Consider the following 19,322-nt stretch of genomic DNA (forward strand, 5'->3'; position numbering starts at 1 on the left):
TGGCTGTATGTAAATCAACATATATTCATAATACTTTTAAAAAACGCAACCAGCGTTTAATGTCAATTTGCCTTCATTTTATATCGTTAAAAATGATTTAACGTTTGTAAACTGTATTATCAATATCGATAACTGAAAACCGTTTTTGATATCGTTATGAAAACCATATATCGGTTTCATAACCGTTATCGAAAAAAAACGATAACGCCCATGCCTAGTAACAACAGTATAGTTATACAACAATATTTTTTAATAATAAATCTATGTAATATGTATTTAATATACAGGGTGGAATTGTCAGCGCCACTTTAAATGAAACCACAGTTATAACTACTCTATAAAAGCCTAATATAATTCGGAAAAAAAATAATTCTCAAAAATGAAAAAGTTTTTTTTTCAAACAAAACAAATAATAAAATTATCGTTTTAAAATAAAACGCCATTTGTAAAGTATAATATAGGCACGCACACACTTACCTGTCAAAGCGGCAACGTCGCATACGTATGTGTGCGTGACACGAAATACAGGTATGGATAAAAATCGTGAAATGTAAAAAAAATCCTACGTCCAAACCGTTGAGGTACCTTGATTATTTTTTTTAATTTTGGGTTTGAAATATTTTACCCTATATGCAGTTTCAGTAAAAGAAGCGCTGCCTCTTCCACCTGTATAACCGTATAGATTTTACTCACTGTTGAAATTACATACAGACATTTCAATTTTATTTATATGTATAGATAGAAAAACAATAAAATTATTTGGTAATTTAATAAAAAAATTGCTTGTTTGTAAAATTAATATATTAAGCTTTTCAATAGATAAAATATTAGTAAACGGTCACGGTTTTTTTAATCAAAAATATGTAATAAAACTATTTTAAATAGATTTGATTTTTCAGAAAGAAAACAATATTATAATTGAATTATTTATTTCATTTATTTATTAACTATTTATTGATAATTCTATAGTGAGAAAACTCACTTGATTTACAAGATGTTTAGGGCGGCCATTTTTATTGACAAGTATAAAAGTAAAAAAAAAATTTAAAAAAATATTTAAAAAGAAATAAAAAATATCAATCTCAAAATTATATACATGTAATATGTTTATTGATATTTTTTTTTCCAATTAATCAAAATACTTTAGTGATAAATATTAATAAGAAATAACGAATCTGTAATCTTCCACTTGTGTAAGGTTTTAATCTAAATAATAAATTATTGAAAAAAGCAACGCAAATTTCATTTAATGTATAATTTGATTTTCAGTTTCTCAATAATTATTTAGTAATATAATCTTTATATTTTTATTTGTATTAATAAATGTAAACTTTTAATTGTATTAAGTATTAATAACATCTCATCTTTTATTATCAAATGAACGTGAGCAATAAAAAAACTGATATAATAAAATGCTAGTACATTGTATTTACATAGTTATATATAATTATGCATAATTTATAGCCTTATAGCCTTAGAGCCATTTGAAGGTCAAATCAATGTATTTGTAGTATTTTCATACACGTAATACTTAATTAAAGTTAGAATTGAAATTTCAATACATTGTATCTGTTTAAGTTAAGACTGATTGATTTTTATTAAGTAATTGAAATACTTAACAAATTGCTTTGTAACTGAATAAACGTGTTTTACTTATTTTTGTTTTATTTTTAAAGAATTCTAAAAGGTGGGTGTCATTTCGTTCTCAGTACTAAAACTTATTTGAACGATTGCAATATTTTTAATATAATTTATTGGGGCCGTGGTGGCGCAGGGGCATAAGGGAGTAACTGAATCGCGACAGCTTTGCGTTCGACCCCCACTCGAGGGAATGAATTATTAAAATTTTGCCATTTCGCCGGTACGAAAAAAAATCATATATAGGTACATATAAAAAGATTTTTTTTATAATTAAACATTATTTAATACACAAAAATAATATACATTTATTATTTTAAATAAATTAAAGATCTTCAGTACTCCATTTATAAGCTTCTTCCTCTTGAGCTTTTCTTTTACTTTTGTTTTCAAAGAATTTTTTCTCATATCCATTTGACCTGTCGACTCCATCCCATCTGTAGCCTGGTTTAATATTGAACCTATTCGGGGGGAAATTACCTTTGTACGTTGGTTTTTCTGAAACAAAAAGGTTTTTAATTACGTCTTTGGCGGAACTCAACGCCGGGGAATTGACAGTAACTCAGTTCCACTGCGTTAAGTATGGGTAGTATTTTTAGCAGGTAATTAATTTCAGAAACTTTAACAAGCGTCATAAAAATACGATAGATATTTTTCATAGATTTTTTAAATACATATATATATATATTTTTATTATGTAGTATTGTGACTGTTATTGCGATGGTTGTGGTTTTAATTCTCGCTTTGTTCACGTGGTGGTTAGAGAATTCGGGAAACACGGACATAGAAGTATTCTAACACACTGATATATGCGGAATACAGCGTGAAGTTAAAAAAAACAATCTTACCAGGTCCCAGTTCTCCCCTTTCCCGTTTCTTATCTTTTATATAGTTTAACATGGGGTCGCCTTCTCTTTCAATATCTTTCAATTTTGTTTCCAAATCTCTATCATCTTTGTATCTAGCGAGTGGTTTTGATGATTCATGGAGAAAATCTTGTACGGCAGCCTCTTGAGCTTCAATTTGCTTTAAACTGAAAATATCAATAAAATGTTAATAAGGTCAAAGAAAATCTTATATAAATTATATTTTAATGATATCAGAAAAAATAATTTTAATATCCCTGTATCCCGAGTATAGCAGTGTAGGGAAAGGTATTTTAAGTCAGCGAGAAAATAAAATAATTCATTTTCTAGAATGAGATTCAACCCACAACTTTTGCATTTACGTCATACTTCTTTCTTTGTTGATTTAAGACTACCATGGTCTATTTATTATTGTTTCAAATGAAATCTATAAATATATTATTTTTTTCACTCATTATATTATGTTTAATTAGTTGTAATTTTTTGTAACATTATCAACTTATTTAATATATATTAACTAACTCACCCTTTACTCCATTTCTTGTATTTTTCATCCAATTCCTTCTGCCTTTCTGCCTTTTCTCTTTGCTTCTGTCTATCTTCTGATGTTTCCCTTTTACCTATAAACAATAAAAAGATCATATTGAAACATGTTAATTTTAAAGTATATAAAATATATCATATATTAAAATTTGTACCAAATATAATAATAATATAAATTAATATTGCTTACAAAGGTCGACTAAATTCTAAGTACTAAAACTAAGTACTTAAAACTAAGATTTTAAGGCTATTGAAAATAAGTCTAACTTAGAGTGAAACTTGTCGAAATGAATTATTTTCTAGTCTCTGGCTTAAGAGAGTGCAGCGATGAGTTTACCCACTCAACAAACGTTGTTCCAAAATAGTTTTCTCAGATTCAGGCGAAAAGTGGAAAACGGAGTGTCCTAGAAGGTCAGGCAGAGGGCCTAGGAACCTAGTGTTAATACTAGAAGCGCCGCCGTCCCATTTTTGTCCCAAACGCAAGGTTGATTGTTTATAACTTTTTTGTTTGTTAATGTATGTAGATGAATCTTTTTGACTATTACCAATTTTACACCTTTATTTAATTAAAAATATAAATAATTTTATAGCAGTCATACTTTTTGAAAAAAAATGAGATTTACCTAGACCTGCCGCTGGGTCATATTTGTCCCCCCATTATTATTTTATTATTTCAGGGTATAATTTGACATATTTTCATGCCTCGGGGACGAGGTGGAGGTGAAAGGGCGATGCGGGGGCGGATAAAAATTGAATAGTAGGTTTAGCAGTCAATACTTAAGTTTTTAGGGTTCTGCAGCTTTTAAGGGAAAAAAAAACCCTTATAAGATCATTTTTTGTTCATCCGGCTGTCTTTGCCTTTATCTCAGGAACGCTTGGAGAAATTGAGTTAATATTCATATGAGTATATGAATATCAACTATAACGATCTACAGTCACTTGATTTCCTGAAAAAGCACCCTTAAAAAAAGATATGACCATTTATATAGTAAAAAACGTGTATTTCGACACTATAATGGGAATCAAATTAATAAGGTACTTTCAGTTAACTTAGAATTATGAAATTTGGCAGTTATCATCTACATGTAGTACTAGTACAAGAAAAAATCCGAAAACTATACATTTATGCATAAAACTTAAAAAATAATAGCCTGAAAAGTGGGGTAAAATTGGTGTCAATACTAAATTTTGCCGCTAGTTCAAGTGAGGTATCAGATGAAAGGATGACTAAGGTAGGCTTGAATTTCAGAAAAAACACTCGATACCAAATGTGGGCAATTGTAGGGTAGGTGGAGGGAACCTGGGAACCTAGTGCTATGCACTCCGCTGGCATTTTCCGCCGAATTCTGGAGCCATTACTATGCAATGTTATAAATCATCTGTGATGTATCACTGATGAAGAATATATTAATGCATTACTTGGCCTAATAATAATATTAACTAATTTCAATAACTTATAATTTTGTAAGAGTTATTCAGTTAGTTGTCATGACCTTAGAACGTATTTGAAATATTTGATTCTTTCTTTGTGTTTAGTTTTTTGGTACTTTTATGTGTGTTAAAGAACAAAAATTGATTATTAAAGATGATCTACATATTTTACGAATTATTTTAATAATATTTTTTTGTATTATACCAAAAATCAACATAATAAGTAGAATGGGACAAATTTATCACGACGGCGGTTCTAGGGGGGTGTCAATCTTCGGCACTTCTAGTGTTAAGAGACTCCCATAACGTTCTGTTTAATAATGTAATTTAAGCTACTAAAATAAAGAACGTTTAAATCTTAATAACCCTTTTTTCAAAAATTCTACAAAGTAAATAAAAACTACATACAATCTATATACAAAAACATTATAAAAATACCTTTTCTTGAAACAGCTTGAGCATTTCTACCAGACATTTCGTCAGTCATATTCTTAAAAGCATCCTCCTCTCTTTGTCTAAAGGCCATATTTTCCTCTTTCAATTGCCTAGCGTCTTGCAGGCCCGCCATTTTACCATCTAATGTTTTTTCCATTTTATTATTTTCATACTTCTGACTTTTTCTCGGCGGCGACAAATCTGAATCGCTGTTTTGATACGTATTTGTGCGATTTCTATCTTTACTATTTTTTGACGAATCATCAGTTTTTTTTGTATTATACTTAGATTTTTTTTGTTTATGTCTTTCAGGACTTCTAGATTGTCTATTAGAAGGACTATTAGATTTTTGTTGTAAATTCATATAGCTTTCATCATAATCTCCCCATCGAGAAGGTTTTTTTGTCCTTTCTTTTGATTTATTATTTCTGGGTGGTGATAAATCTGAATCGTAATTGTTTTTCTTTGAATTTGATTTATCTTTCTTTCTTGGTGGACTTGCATCACTATCACTGTTTCGTCGTGATTTATGCCTTTTTTCATATCTAGACTTTCTAGGAGGTGATAAATCTGAATCATAGTTGTTTTTCTTTGAGTCCAATTTATCTTTCTTTCTTAAGATGCTGATATCACGATCGCTGTCTCGTCTTGATTTATCCTTGCTTTCAAATGTAGCTTTCCTTGGAGGTGATAAATCTGAATTATTATTCTTTCTTGAATTAGTTTTCTCTTTTTTTCTAGGTGGACTGACATCACTATCACTGTCCCTATTTTTAGATCTACTAACAGGACTATTCTTTTCATATTCTTTATTTGACAATAAATGTGATGAAATTCTAGATCTTTTTTGTCTGTCATTATTATTATGTAAAGATCTTTTTCTAGGAGGAGATACATCTGAATCACTATATTTTTCTTTTCTCGGGGGACTAAAGTCACTGTCGCTTCTATGTTTTTTCTTTTTTGTGGATTGTTTTTTGTTCTGATCACTTTTTCTTGGTGGCGACAAATCTGAGTCATTGCTTTTCTCATCTTCTGTATCGCTATACATTTTTCCAAATATGATTTCATTATCCTTTTCTGCTTCTTTTTTATCTCTTTTCACTTCTTGTATTGATATTTTGCTATTAAAGCCATCATCCTATAAATACAAGAGTATATTTTTATGTTCATTGATATTTTCAAGGCTGTTGTGGTACAGTATCTAACTGTACTGTAGATAATGATTGTGGGTATCAGCTAATAAGACAAAGGACAGCATTGTCTTCTGCCACTCAATATGTAATATTTTGAAAATTGGGCAGTGGGTGAGCAACATAGTGTTTCAACACTACATTCCCATTATCTACCCTGATATATTTATATGGGATACATCACAAATGTATAAAAAATTGTAAAATAAAAATTATAAAAAAACGTTACATCTTGAAGGACAACTATGACTTTTTTGTGATGATTACAATAATAGCTACATTTAGGACATTACTTACTCATACATCATTTATTTTGACATACTTTTATAATAGACTAGCGGACGCGCGCAGCTTCGCTTACGTAATTAGGGGTGAATTCTAATAAACCATGAAACATGTGTTCAATGAAATATTTTTAAGAGTCTAAATTTAAAATTTTATAAAAATCGGTGGCGATTTAAGATTTTTTCCATACAAACTTTTAACCCCTTATTTGCACGCTTATAGAAAGAATTCTACAAAACCATGAAACACGTGTTCAATTAAATACTTTTAATAGTCTGAATTTCAAATTTTATAAGAATCGGTGCCGATTTAAATTTTTTTCCATACTAACTTTCAACCCCTATTTCGCCCCTTTAGGGTTAAAATTTTCCAAAATCCCTTCTTAGTGGATGTCCAGATTACGAAAGTAAACATCTGTCCAAATTTCACGTTTCTACCATGAGCGGTTACGGCTGTGCGTGCGTCTTACCTCAGTCAGTGAGGACAAGTCCTTTTATATATATAGAAGACTAGTGGGCCCGGACGCGGCTACGCCCGCGAAAATATTAGCCTAAATCATTAAAATAAGTTAAAAAATAATAATAAGTGGAGATTTATTATTAGAAAAAATATCTGAGTAACCGAAATGAACAAACCAAAGAAGTAAAAGTAACTAAAGGAAATTCTTAATATTAGAAAAAAAAACCTAAAGTTTGCTGTGCGCGCGTACTAAACATTTTTCTATATTAAAAAATTATTAATTTTTGCGAACAATATTAAATAAAATCTCAAATGATTAAAATTACGATATTTTAAGTGTATAACATCGGTATAGATAACCGAACTGAGATAAATTAATTATAAGCAGCAAATAATTACATAAAAAATAATAGTAATTCGAAAATCTATAAAAATTTACAAAATCATCAAAGTCATCCGCCCGTTCGCGTCGGTCATACTCATATTATGCCGCCCGAAGGCTAGGTCATTTGGAATCAGTCACATCTTAATTATTTATTAGAATGTTATACAGTAAATTATAATTTCCATCTAGATGAAATGCTAAAAGTGACTATTATATTTATTTTCATAAGGATGAATATCAAATTATAGAAATCATCTAATTTTTGTTAATGATTTGTATAAAGAGATTTGTATAAATCTATATCGGCGCGCACCATGTATGCATTAAGCAAACTCACTGTGGGTGACGTTTTCTTAAAACAGCAAACTTTGCAAGCTGTTGCTTAGCAACGCGTAGCGACGCGTAGCGACGCGTAGCGACGATTGTTATTAACATGGCGGAATAAATTCCTTGTCAAATTAATTATTTTAATATATTGGTATATAACGAAAATATTACAAATATGAGAAAAAAAAAGTATCCTATGTTCATCCCGGGACCCTCAAGTATCTCTATATGAGTATTTTATCACAATTAAATTAGCGGTTTGGCCCTGATTGCGGAAAAGACAGACAGACAGACAGACAGACAGACAGAGTTACTTTCGAATTTATAATATAGGTATGGATTGTATAACAGAAAGTTTAACAAAAAAGTGAGGCCAGTTGTGAGGCCAGGTGTAGGGACACAAGTGTTTGACTGTAAATACAACTGGTTGTGAGTTCAATGCCCACTCGAGGAATGAAATATATATTTTCATTTCTTCACTCTGGTGTTGCATTCTGTCACTCAACATCCAATGCCTCCAGAATTCGTTGGAAATGGAGCGTTTTAACACTAGGTTACCTCTGCCTACCACGCTGGGTAAAAATTTAGGCTGTTGTTATGCAGTCAGACATTGTTTGCCTGTAAGCATTATGGTTGTTTCATTTTCCCACATAATGATTATACTTAATTAATTTTCATCTATCCTTAGTAAGCAAAGTGCCGCATTGAATTCCACCACTTAACAAGTGAAGTCTCTAAATTTGGGATGTGAACAGAGTGCCTTAACACTATGTTCTCTTTGCCTAACCTGCTTTGTAGCACAAAAGTTATTATTACATTTTAATTAATACAATCAATAATTATCCTTAGTCTATGAAATTTCTATAAGATCTTAGTTACTTCATGTTAACAAAAAATTAAATAAAAATTATACCTGATTAATAACTTTCCACTTAGTTGAAGTTTCATAATCCAATTTCTTCAATTCATCAGGTCTTTCATCAATGATACCAGCTATTTGTGGTGCATCTTCACCTTCATTTAAAATATCTAATTCATCACCATCTAGTGGTCTCAGTTTGGAGAGATCTAAGTCATCATCTATTATTTTAAATCTGAAATTATTTACATAATTTTTAAAAAATATATTAAGTTATCCTCAAAAAATTACTCAAATTATCGCTTTTGTAGGACAGTTGTTGTTTTAGTGGAAATTTTTACTAAATCAACAGGTTATGACTTACAGTCATATTAAAGAGAAATCGGGAAAATTTAAATTAAATGTTAAGTTACTATATTGCAGTACTACAAAATGCATTATTTAATTATATAACCATTCATAAGTGATTTAAAACATGTATTAAGATAAAATTAGAATTATATTTACCCTTTGCCTTTCACAGCTTTTTTCTTTTTCTTCTTTTTATCATTTGATGGACCTCCGAGATATTTTTGCAAATACGCCTTTTGATCTATCGCTGTTGACATTTTTACAGTTTTAATTTAATAATATAGAGAAATTTATTGATATATTATTTTATAAAGTAATATAGCCTAACGAACGTCTAAGTAAATTGTTTTCAATGTGACAAGTTGACAACCTGTCATTTTCAATTATTTGACGTTTTAGGAGGACAGAGAAAGTAAATAATTTTAATAAATCGATCGAGTAGCTAAAGACAACTTTCTACTTTAGTATTTTTTTAGAAACTTCATTATCAGCATTTTAATATTAGATTTTTCTTAAAGTTTTATTTAATTGGTAATATAAATCATGTTATCGAAGAAAAAAGATATAGTAGAAAATATATTATGAAAATAATTTTTAAAACCTTTTATATTATTTGTACCATCTTTATAAATAAATATACTTGTTAATTTTATTTTAACACGTATCTTTGTTAAATATATTTTTCCTTTATTGCATTATGTGTTTAAAAGGAGGAAACTAAAAAATTGGATGCAGTAATAATATTTATTTTTGAATTTTTATTTTGCACTCAAATCCAGTGTCCAGAAGCCAAATCAGTTTTTGTTGTCGGTGTTGAATAAAGATGTCTATTGGTCAACATTATTGTCTCGTCTATCTCTCTGTAAGTATAAAATTTTTTAAATAATAAAACATATCTAAATAATTATTAAATTAAAGACTAATAATAAAAGAAGAAGAACAAATTGGTATGTACTGTAATAATTTTTCTTACTCTTGTTGAGTTGAAAAATACATGACTTAAACGTAAATAAAAAGATTTTACAGATTGGAATAATAATATCAGTGGGATATGATACTTTAAAATAACTTGATATATTTGGGGTTATTAATTTAAAAAAATATCAAAAGTAATCTTACAAAAAAACAATAACTTACTTTATTGTTTTGGTACTAAAAAAATATAAAAAAATAATATAAGTAATAAAAATAACAATTATAATAAATAATATGAACAATATTAGCTGAATAATAATAATAAATGAATATGGCTGATACTTATTTATTTCAAAATAATATTATCGTTACGATATTACAGAAAAACTTATTATTAAACTTATTATTATTATACATACGTTAGCGTCATATCCATAGTAGTATCCTTCAGACTGTAGGCAAAATACGAAAAATTATTTAATTAAATTTTATTGACAATTGCTTTGATCAATAAGTCAATTTCACGATGTATCCCGCACGCAGTACGGTAGGCACAGATAACCTATTTTTAAGACACTCCGATCTCCATTTTGCGCCGAATTTTGGAGGCATTGTGTGAGTGAGTGCCAGGGCGAAGAAATGAAAATATTAATTTATATAAATATTTCATTTCATCGAATGGGGAAAAAACAAATGATTGTAAATTTTGTATTTTCGAAAAGTAAAATATATTCATAAAAGTCTTACCCCGTACTGTAATAAAATAAATTTAAAAATTATAATATTTTCTTTTTTTATACGCAATGATCTAATTATTTGTAAACTGATTACGTAACAAATAACTGTATCTTTGTTTTTTATTTCAAATGTTTTTATTGTATTTTTTTATTGATTTACCTTGTTGCCGTATGCATGCTGCTAAGGAATAATCACAAATATAAAATTTATTATTATATTTAACAGGATCTGATATAATACAGGTAGAATTTTTTTGTTGCTTTCTTAAATTATAGCTAATTAAAATTGATTGATCTTGTTGAATAATCAGAGTTTTACTTTGGAATTCTCTTGTAATATATAAATACTATTTTAACATTTATTTAAAATCTTAAACTTACCGGGCGGTAGTACTAAAATAATTAAGAAATATATAGATTAATTACAAAGCATCTTTTATTTATATAATATTTTTATTTACACGTTTCTCTCACTGTGAAAGAAAACAGAGAGTGCCATATAAATAAAAATAGCTCTGTTCATAATTCTACGCCTACTTTACTTTTTCCTATAAATACTTATACTGTATTGAAATTGTCAATCAGTTCAAATAAAATAAAATAAACCTTACTTATTATTTTACATTATGTAAAGGAAAGAAAACAAACTTGGAAAAACAAATACAATAAAAAACATATTTACGTTTTCTCCACCATAGTTAGCTTTGCTTCCGTACTGTGGTGAGCTGCCTTCATAATATTTTCCGTAATATGGTGAACCGCTTCCGTAATATTGTCCGCTTGCGCCGTAATATTGTCCGCTTGTGCCGTAATATTGTCCGCTTGCGCCGTAATTTTGTCCGCTTGCGCCGTAATTTTGTCCGCTTGCGCCGTAATATTGTCCGTTATCACCGTAGTAAGATGAGTCACCATAGTAGGACCCACCATAATAATATGGATCATAGTAATTGTAATAATAGTACGGCTGTAATAAATGAAAAAAATGTTTTTTTAAAGATTTCGCAATTGTTTATGTAAAAAAAGATGGACTAAATCAAAGAAATAATTATTTACCGATTCGTAATAGTAGTAGGGAGGAGCGTACTGTAAAAAAATATCAAATTAAAAAAAAACAGCTTTTGTAGTGTGAGGCCGTCGTGGCGCAGCGGCACAAGGATGTGACTCTAACGCGACGGTTGTGATTTCGATCCCCACTAGAGTAAATGAAATATTAAATTACATTTATTTTTTCATTTCTTCGCTCTGGTGTTGAGGCAAAGAGTGGCGTTGACGGCGTCCACCACTCAACAGGCAATGCCTCTAGAATTCGGCGGAAAGTGGGAAACGAAGTGTCTTAACACTAGGTGCCCTCTATCTACCCTCCTGTGTGCGGGATACAGCGTGAAGCTGTATTTGTAATTAAACAGTTATAAAGTTACACAGCTATAAGTTGGCCTGATAAAGATGAAAAAAATAACAATAAGTATATTTAAGATTATGTTACAAGTCATCAAAACAACACAAAAAATACAAGAATTGGCAAAGATAATTAATTTTAAATATTGTAACTTACATATTTCAATTTAAGGCTCTGTAAAAATTGTATAAAAAAATATATCACTATCTAATAAAAAATAAGAAGTATTAATTTATATATTTTTTAAATAAAAACAATTAACTTACGCCTAAGTCATACACTACAGGCCGATAGTATCCTGGAGGCTAAAATAGAAAAAATATATATATATATATTAATTATTTTAGTATATCAATTTGTCACAATAGTTCTCAATTTTAAATTCAGTCAATTGAATTATATTGATTACATCAATCAGTCTCTATACCTATAGTAAAGTAAAATGTTTGTTTAAAGTATAAAATTTGTTAGTTATCAAAGAAAAGAAAGATAAAATGTATTATTTATTTATTACCCGCTGAGCCTAAAAAACAGTAAAAACATAATTTATTATTACACTATGTTTTTTTTAAATTAAAGTTACAAAAGGTATGAAAACAGAAAGTATGAAGCTAAAAAACAGACACATTAAGTGAAATGTTGTACAAATTACGTGTAAAAAAATTAAGCATATTTGATATACGTTTACTTACATTACTTTTCTGTAAGGATAATAATAAAGTGAGATATTAATACAGTTTTTGTGTAAATTATGAGCGTTTTAAAAATATAGACATGATTTCATTTATATAGGTAAGGTCATCAGAAAAACTGGGAGAAATTTCACTCATTTCCAGTATTTTCCATTGCAACTTTTTATATAAAGTTCTTCCTCTAAATAGGAATTATAACGAAATATGTCTCAACCGTTTTAATGATAAATATCGTTAATGATAAGTAAACATTTAAAACGTTATTTGTTTGTTTTTAGCTTAGATTATTATTTTTATATTAATCATTGCAACGCACTCCCACACTGGAAACAAGACAAAGCATGGTGTTAAGTTTCGCCACGATACACCTTATCTTAGTTTTTTGACGAAAATTGTGGAAGCGGAGCGACTTAATGCTAACTGAGAAATCTAAAAATTATGATTAGATTTTTGTTACTTACCCCAAATGCAGCACAGGCAATTGCCAAGAAAAAGCAAAAGACAACGGGGAACTTCATGGTTAATCTAGAGTCTTCGTACCAACTACGACATTATGGTGGAATTCCGTTGCTTATAAAGGTAAAAAATTCAGGTGTGAAAAATTTTCCAAGATGGCTGCTGTTAATTAAGAGGTGTGAAATAGAATGTGATTGGGGTATATTTATTAATTTCTAATCAATGTAAAATTTTAACTTTTAATTGATTTTGTTACTGTATAAAATCAATTTTTCTCTACTGAATTTGTTTTGAGATTTTTGTTACTAAGCGTAATTTCTTTGGTTTTATGTTAGAATATTTAATAAATGTTAAAATATTATCTACATTGCAGCTAATAGATTTTTGAGTTATAATTGTAGTTTTACATTAATTGGTAACTAATATAAGGAAATTTTATAGTACAATTGATATTGTAGACAAAGTTATAATAGTTCGTGAACCCAGTGCTTAAATCTGCAGGTAGGTATCTGTTTTTTTTAATGAAACTTATATTTAAAAATGATACATGATAGTAGAATAGGGTTACACACTAGGGTTGTCTAAAAAATCCACCTTTAATTAAATTTATGGTAATGTGTTTTTGTTAGAGAAAATGGCACTCATATGCTTTTTATATGAATCCCGCATCATTTGAAAGAAAATCGCATAAGGAATTGGAAAAAAAATGATTGCCAGCGTTGCCAGCTCTCAGTCTACTCAGTCAGTAGACTGAGAGCTGGCAAGACAGCGTTTTCTTCGACACCAGAGAGAAGAAATGAAAATATTAATTTAAATACGTATTTAATTTCCTGGAGCCTGTTACGTTTACAGTCAGAATTTTTGCTCCTGTGCCACGACTGACCTCATATCAACTATACTAAGATTATGAAATGCGTTAATCTCAGAAGCTTCTGGATTGGATTGACAAAAATCTTTTCAGTCCATCTATCGAGGAGAGTACATTAATTTACGTCAATAATTTCGATGTAAGCCATTGTATCTGCGGTCAAAGTTACCGTAATCTTCGAATATGTTATGTCATCCTCAACTCTTAGTTACTTCTATAGGACCATATGAGAAGATGTGCAAGTAAATAAAAGTTAAATATATACATAAAAAATAATGGAACTAAGAAATCATTATTAAAATACAATTTAAATAAATTAACAAATTTGTTAAGTATAAATAAAGCCTAAAATAGGCCTTTGTCTCAATACCAGGGCGAAGAAATTGAAATATTAATTATTTCATTTCCTCAAGTCATCACTTTTTGAGAACTAGAGCTATGCCGATTCTATATATTTTAACCCTAGTAATTTGCTATTAAAACTATGCAACTATATATCTACTTGAACTTTAGAATTAAATAAAATGAACAAAATGTTATTTTAGATAAAATAAATATTTTAAATATGAAATAATTAAATTAAAGCTAATTTATTTATTCTCAGTACTTATCAGGAGAAAAAAACGAAGGGACAAAATTAACAGACAAATTATAAGTGATCGTAACGTAACTATTAATTTTAAAATGTTGGAATTAGTGGAACGGCTTAGTGAATAAAATGAACGATTTTTTTCGCACAGACAGAATGCTTTTGAACTTACGATGACTCATTTCTGTTCCGGAACAGTCGCCTAGCGTATTACGTTCCGGTAACAAGTTTCGACCGGAACGAAATATCATTAGTTTATAACAAGAGGGAAGGTTAGTGGGTTTGTTAGGCTTACATATACCTATAATAATAATAATAATAATATAATTTATTCATAAACAAAATTACAAAAAAACAATTTATAACGATAATAACCGCATTAGTTACAAACTGTGTGGCAGTTATTAACGCCCGCCTCACAAGCATCCATTCATAAATTAGTATGATCAAAATGAGTACAATGACAAAAAAAAAAATTTAAAATATAACAAATGATAAAAATAATAATTTAAAATCATGCAATAATAGTATTAAAAAATAATTAATTAAAAAAAAAATAATAATAATAAAAGGTATACAATAAACAAAACATTATTAGAGTGATCGATGTAGTTATGTTGCCTCATGGTGTGAGAACGGTACCGGTAAACGCCTAATCAGCGTTCGGCGTATGTAACGCGAATCCTCTCATGCCATGGGAAACAAACGTAGTGTTTTAATATTAATTATTCTATATTTTATTCTTTAGTCGATTAGAGCATGCACTTCTGCTCGGTCGATTCACTAGTTAAGTTAATTTTAAGTTAGTTATAAGAACATATATCTTTGTTCTTATTTTAATTAAAGTAAATTTAAATTTAACTTTCTTGGTTATTTTTAAAAGCCCACTCGCGCTCCCGTAAACATATCTATGTGCATGATGTTTGTGTGAGAATAGTAGGTACAGTTTCTATATAATGTTTTAAGTTAATCAATTTATAAATGAAAGTATTATTTTTAACATTTATTAATGACATAATAAATTAAAATACAAGGTATATGTATTAAATTAAAATATATTAAAATAAAAGGTATATAGTTATGAATACTTAATAGGTGCCGTCGTGGCGCAGCGGCCCAAGGGTGTGACTGGGTGCGAAGGTTGTAGGTTCGATCCCCACTCAAGGAAGTGAAATATTTATTTACGTTTATATTTCCATTTCTTCGCTCTGGTGTCGAGACAAAGCGCGGCGTTGAGTTCTGCCAGTCAACACGCAATGCCTCCAGAAGTCGGTAGAAAGTGGGGAACGGAGTGCCTTAACACTAGGTTCCGCCTACCCTGCTGTGTGCAGGATACAGCGTGAAGATGATTAAATTTTTTTAAACCAAAAATATTACTAACCTAACCAATAATATTTTTCACCACCAAAAATAAATTGAAATTGTGAAAATAGTTTATATATTTCTTATGCTATTTTTTTTTATTTCATCATTTGATAAGTACATTTTTATTTTAATATGAAGGAAGATTATACCTTAAACAAAACTAATGAAAGCAATAATTAATAATATTTATTTTTGAATTTTAATTTTACACTGAAATCCAGTCTCCAGAAGCCAGGTCAGTTTTGGTTGTCGGTTTCGAATAAAGATGTCTATTGGTCATCATCACGGTCTCGTTGTCCTCTCTGAAAATATAAATATGATTTTACATAATATGATATATTTAAATAAACTATTAGAATTAAATTTTAATAATAAAAAAGGAACGAATACTATATAATATGTAATAATTTTATTGCTGTTAACAAGTTGAAAAATATTTGACTCCAAAGTTAATAGAAAGATTTTATTTTTGAATGGATTGCATTAATAATAATAATTGGATCTGAAACTTCAAATCCCGATATATTTATGGATTATTAATTTTAAAAAAGCTTTTAAAAAATAACAAGGGTTATTTGAATAACTTACTTTGGCGTGTGAGTGCTAAAAATATAAAATCAATTTAATATGTTAATACAAAAATATTATTACATTAAATTATTAGAACTCGTTTAATATGATTACGGAAAACGGACAACAAAGTGGTCTTATAAGGGTTCCTTTTTCCTCAAAAAGGTACGAAACCCTAAAAATAAGAAAAAATATATATGTTTGTATTTTTCGCATTTCAGAAAACTAAACTATATTCATAATAGTCTTACCCCGTACTGTAATAAAATAAATTTCAAAATTATAATGGGAAGAGAAAAAGAGCAGATATAGTTTTTTGCTTTCTTATGTAATAAACGTTTTTTCTTTTAAGTCCAAACATAAAAACTATACTAATTGAAATTCATAGACAACGTCTTCATTCTTTTTGACGCAGCAGTATAGACGCAGGTAAACTAAAGTGAAGATACTCCATTTACATAATAAAATAACATATTTACATTTTCTCCGCCATAGTAAGCTTTGCTTCCGTAGTATGGTGAACTGCCTACGTAATATTTTCCGTAATATGGCGAACCGCTTCCGTAATATTGTCCGCTACTTCCATGATTTGGTGAACCGCTTCCGTAATATGGTGAACCGCTCCCGTAATATTGTCCGCTACTTCCGTAATACGGTGAACCGCTTCCGTAATATTGTCCGCTACTTCCGTAATATGGTGAACCGCTTCCGTAATATTGTCCGCTACTTCCGTAATATGGTGAACCGCTTCCGTAATATCCGCTTACGCCGTAATATTGTCCCTTATCAACGTAGTAAGATGAGTCACCATAGTAGGACCCGCCATAATAATATGGATCATAGTAATTGTTGTAATAATAGTACGGCTGTAATAAATTAAGATAATTTATTTTTCAAGAGTTTGTAATTCTTTAATTGATGAACTATCAAGTATTAAAATAAAATTTACCGGTTGGTAGTAGTTGTAATAATAGGGAGCGTACTGCGAAATATGAAAAAAATATAAAAAATCTTAATGTATATTTAGGACTATGGCATCAAAACAACAATTAATTTAAAGACTATTGTAAAAAAATACATGAATTAAAAAAATAGTTATAACTACTATAACTTACGTATTTAAAGTTAATGCTCTGTGAAAATTGAAAAAAAAAATGTAAGATATAACTATTTAATAAAAGAAAAAAAGGATTCATTTATTCATTAATCACTTACGCCTAAGTCGACCGCTAGGGGCTTGTAGTATCCTGGAGACTAAGAGAAATATTTTTAAATTAAATATTTCTTATTATAAATTTTGTTAGCTAGTTACAATTCTAAAGTTTTGTTTATTGAATTTTAAAGATCACTCAATATAAAAAGATTAGATTATTTAGATAGAATAGATATTATTAAATTAAGGGCAGTCGTGGTTTAGGCGCACAAGCGTGCTGCTGTAAACGCAGCAGCTTGTGGATTCGATTCTCACTAGAGGGAAATGAAATATTTAATATTATAATTTAGGAAATATCTTAATGGGTGTTTTAGGTTCCCAGGTTTCCTTCCATGTTTGCCTTCCCTGCAAATAAACGCTAGAGCGGAATACAGCGTCAGGCAAAAAAGAGTAAAATAAAAAATAAATAAACATAGACAATGTAAGTGGAATATGGGGAAAGTAAGTGGGTAAGTAATACATGAATTGCTTCTTCTAGTAAGTAGGAGTAGAAGGTTTAAACAACATAGAATAGATATATTTGTTAAATATTGGTAGGAAATTGCGAGGACTTCGCATGGAAAAAAGTTGTTACTAGTCAAAGATAAAAAAAGAAAAATAATATTACCCACTGAACCTAAAAAACCACAAAAAAAATATTTATTACCAAGTATATTATGTATTTTTTTTATTTAAACCTACAAATGGCCTCGTTGTAGGGAAAGCGGAAGCTAAAAGTAACTAAGTAATTGTAAAAAAAATTAAGTTTGAAAATATTATACATTGCGTTAAAAAATCTAAGCATTCACAAATTTTACTTACTTTAGTTTTCGGAAAGGACTAAGGATAATAATAAAATGAGACATTAATTCACTTATGAAATAAATAACAATTAAAAATAACGCTTTAAAATATAAAATGACAGGGTCTCTCCTGCGACTGTTTGCGCGACGGGATTTGGGTTTGATTCTCACTGGAACATTACCTTCTCTGGTACCCTCTACCTACTCTGCTGAGTGCAAAATACAGCGTACTATAAAAGTAACAGTATGTAACAGTAAATATTTTACCTAAACTTTGATATAAAAAATCATGAAAATTGTTGCATATTTCTAGTATTATGTTTTGTTTTTTTTTTAATTTTTGGTTTTCCCGACTATGAATTACAACGATCAGACTCAGCGTTGAGTATAATTTCTTCAAATATGTATTGCATAAATAAACTATAATTAGTTTTTTTTACTCACCGCAAAGGCAACGGAGGCAATTGCCAAGAAAAGGCAAGAGAGGACGAGAAACTTCATTGTTTATCTGGATTCTTCGTACCTACTACGGCATTATGGCCGGCTTCCTTTGCTTATAAAGGAAAAATTTCAACTGTGAAAAATACTCAAAAATGGCCGCTTCCAATTAAGAGATGTGTTAGAAGTATATTAATTAATTTCTCAATAATGTAAAATTTAAACTTTTAATCGGTTTTGTTACTGTGTAAAATCAATTTTTCTGTACGAAATTTATTTTAAGATTTTAGTTACTAAGTGTTATTTTTTGGGTGATAGAAAGGTGATCTGTTATTTGTAGGTTCGATCTCACGGGGGCGAATGAAATATTCAATATTTTTGAAATATTTATTAATATATATTTATTATTTTTCTCGCTCTAGTATCGAGGTAAAGCGTAGCATTGAGATTCCTGACTCAACACGCTCTGTCAAAGCATTGTGTTTTAATATAATCTTAGCCAAAACTTATTGAATAAAATTGAATAACA

General features: G+C 29.1%; 3 protein-coding genes across 3 annotated transcripts; all 3 read right to left on the reverse strand.

The window, feature by feature from the left end:
• Positions 1-1,945: 1,945 nt before the first annotated feature.
• Positions 1,946-9,043, reverse strand: LOC146540944 (uncharacterized). Its single transcript, XM_085189332.1, has 6 exons — positions 8,929-9,043; positions 8,476-8,656; positions 4,917-6,054; positions 3,031-3,124; positions 2,487-2,671; positions 1,946-2,136 (listed from the first exon to the last, which is right to left on the reverse strand). The coding sequence occupies exons 1-6, from the start codon at positions 9,027-9,029 to the stop codon at positions 1,964-1,966; spliced, it is 1,872 nt and encodes a 623-aa protein (XP_085045458.1). The 5' UTR covers positions 9,030-9,043; the 3' UTR covers positions 1,946-1,963.
• A 556-nt stretch (positions 9,044-9,599) lies between these two features.
• On the reverse strand, positions 9,600-13,114 carry LOC146540945 (uncharacterized). Its single transcript, XM_085192460.1, has 7 exons — positions 12,974-13,114; positions 12,087-12,125; positions 11,478-11,507; positions 11,107-11,388; positions 10,585-10,605; positions 10,107-10,139; positions 9,600-9,632 (listed from the first exon to the last, which is right to left on the reverse strand). The coding sequence occupies exons 1-7, from the start codon at positions 13,028-13,030 to the stop codon at positions 9,600-9,602; spliced, it is 495 nt and encodes a 164-aa protein (XP_085048586.1). The 5' UTR covers positions 13,031-13,114.
• A 2,945-nt stretch (positions 13,115-16,059) lies between these two features.
• On the reverse strand, positions 16,060-19,119 carry LOC146540946 (uncharacterized). The gene is made up of 8 exons (XM_085195525.1): positions 18,800-19,119; positions 18,181-18,189; positions 17,576-17,614; positions 17,476-17,493; positions 17,310-17,342; positions 16,840-17,226; positions 16,379-16,393; positions 16,060-16,092 (listed from the first exon to the last, which is right to left on the reverse strand). The coding sequence occupies exons 1-8, from the start codon at positions 18,854-18,856 to the stop codon at positions 16,060-16,062; spliced, it is 591 nt and encodes a 196-aa protein (XP_085051651.1). The 5' UTR covers positions 18,857-19,119.
• Between the last annotated feature and the right edge of the window lie 203 nt (positions 19,120-19,322).

The sequence above is a fragment of the Heliconius melpomene genome, chromosome 1 (genome assembly GCF_056956725.1).
Source record: "Heliconius melpomene rosina isolate 202511_hmr_F chromosome 1, ASM5695672v1, whole genome shotgun sequence".
Classification (NCBI taxonomy): Eukaryota; Metazoa; Arthropoda; class Insecta; order Lepidoptera; family Nymphalidae; genus Heliconius; species Heliconius melpomene.

Excerpts from the sequence above, each read along its gene's own strand:
- LOC146540944 (XM_085189332.1), bottom strand. The coding sequence starts at position 9,029 with ATGTCAACAGCGATAGATCAAAAGGCGTATTTGCAAAAATATCTCGGA. Across the intron at positions 6,055-8,475 it reads AGTGGAAAGTTATTAATCAG|GATGATGGCTTTAATAGCAA; the intron begins GTATAATTTTTA and ends TTGTATTTATAG. Across the intron at positions 2,672-3,030 it reads TACAAGAAATGGAGTAAAGG|TTTAAAGCAAATTGAAGCTC; the intron begins GTGAGTTAGTTA and ends TGATATTTTCAG.
- LOC146540945 (XM_085192460.1), bottom strand. The coding sequence starts at position 13,030 with ATGAAGTTCCCCGTTGTCTTTTGCTTTTTCTTGGCAATTGCCTGTGCT. Across the intron at positions 12,126-12,973 it reads TTGCCTGTGCTGCATTTGGG|CCTCCAGGATACTATCGGCC; the intron begins GTAAGTAACAAA and ends TTTCTATTTTAG. Across the intron at positions 11,389-11,477 it reads CCTACTACTATTACGAATCG|CCGTACTATTATTACAATTA; the intron begins GTAAATAATTAT and ends CATTTATTACAG.
- LOC146540946 (XM_085195525.1), bottom strand. The coding sequence starts at position 18,856 with ATGAAGTTTCTCGTCCTCTCTTGCCTTTTCTTGGCAATTGCCTCCGTT. Across the intron at positions 17,227-17,309 it reads ATTACAACTACTACCAACCG|CCGTACTATTATTACAACAA; the intron begins GTAAATTTTATT and ends AATTTATTACAG.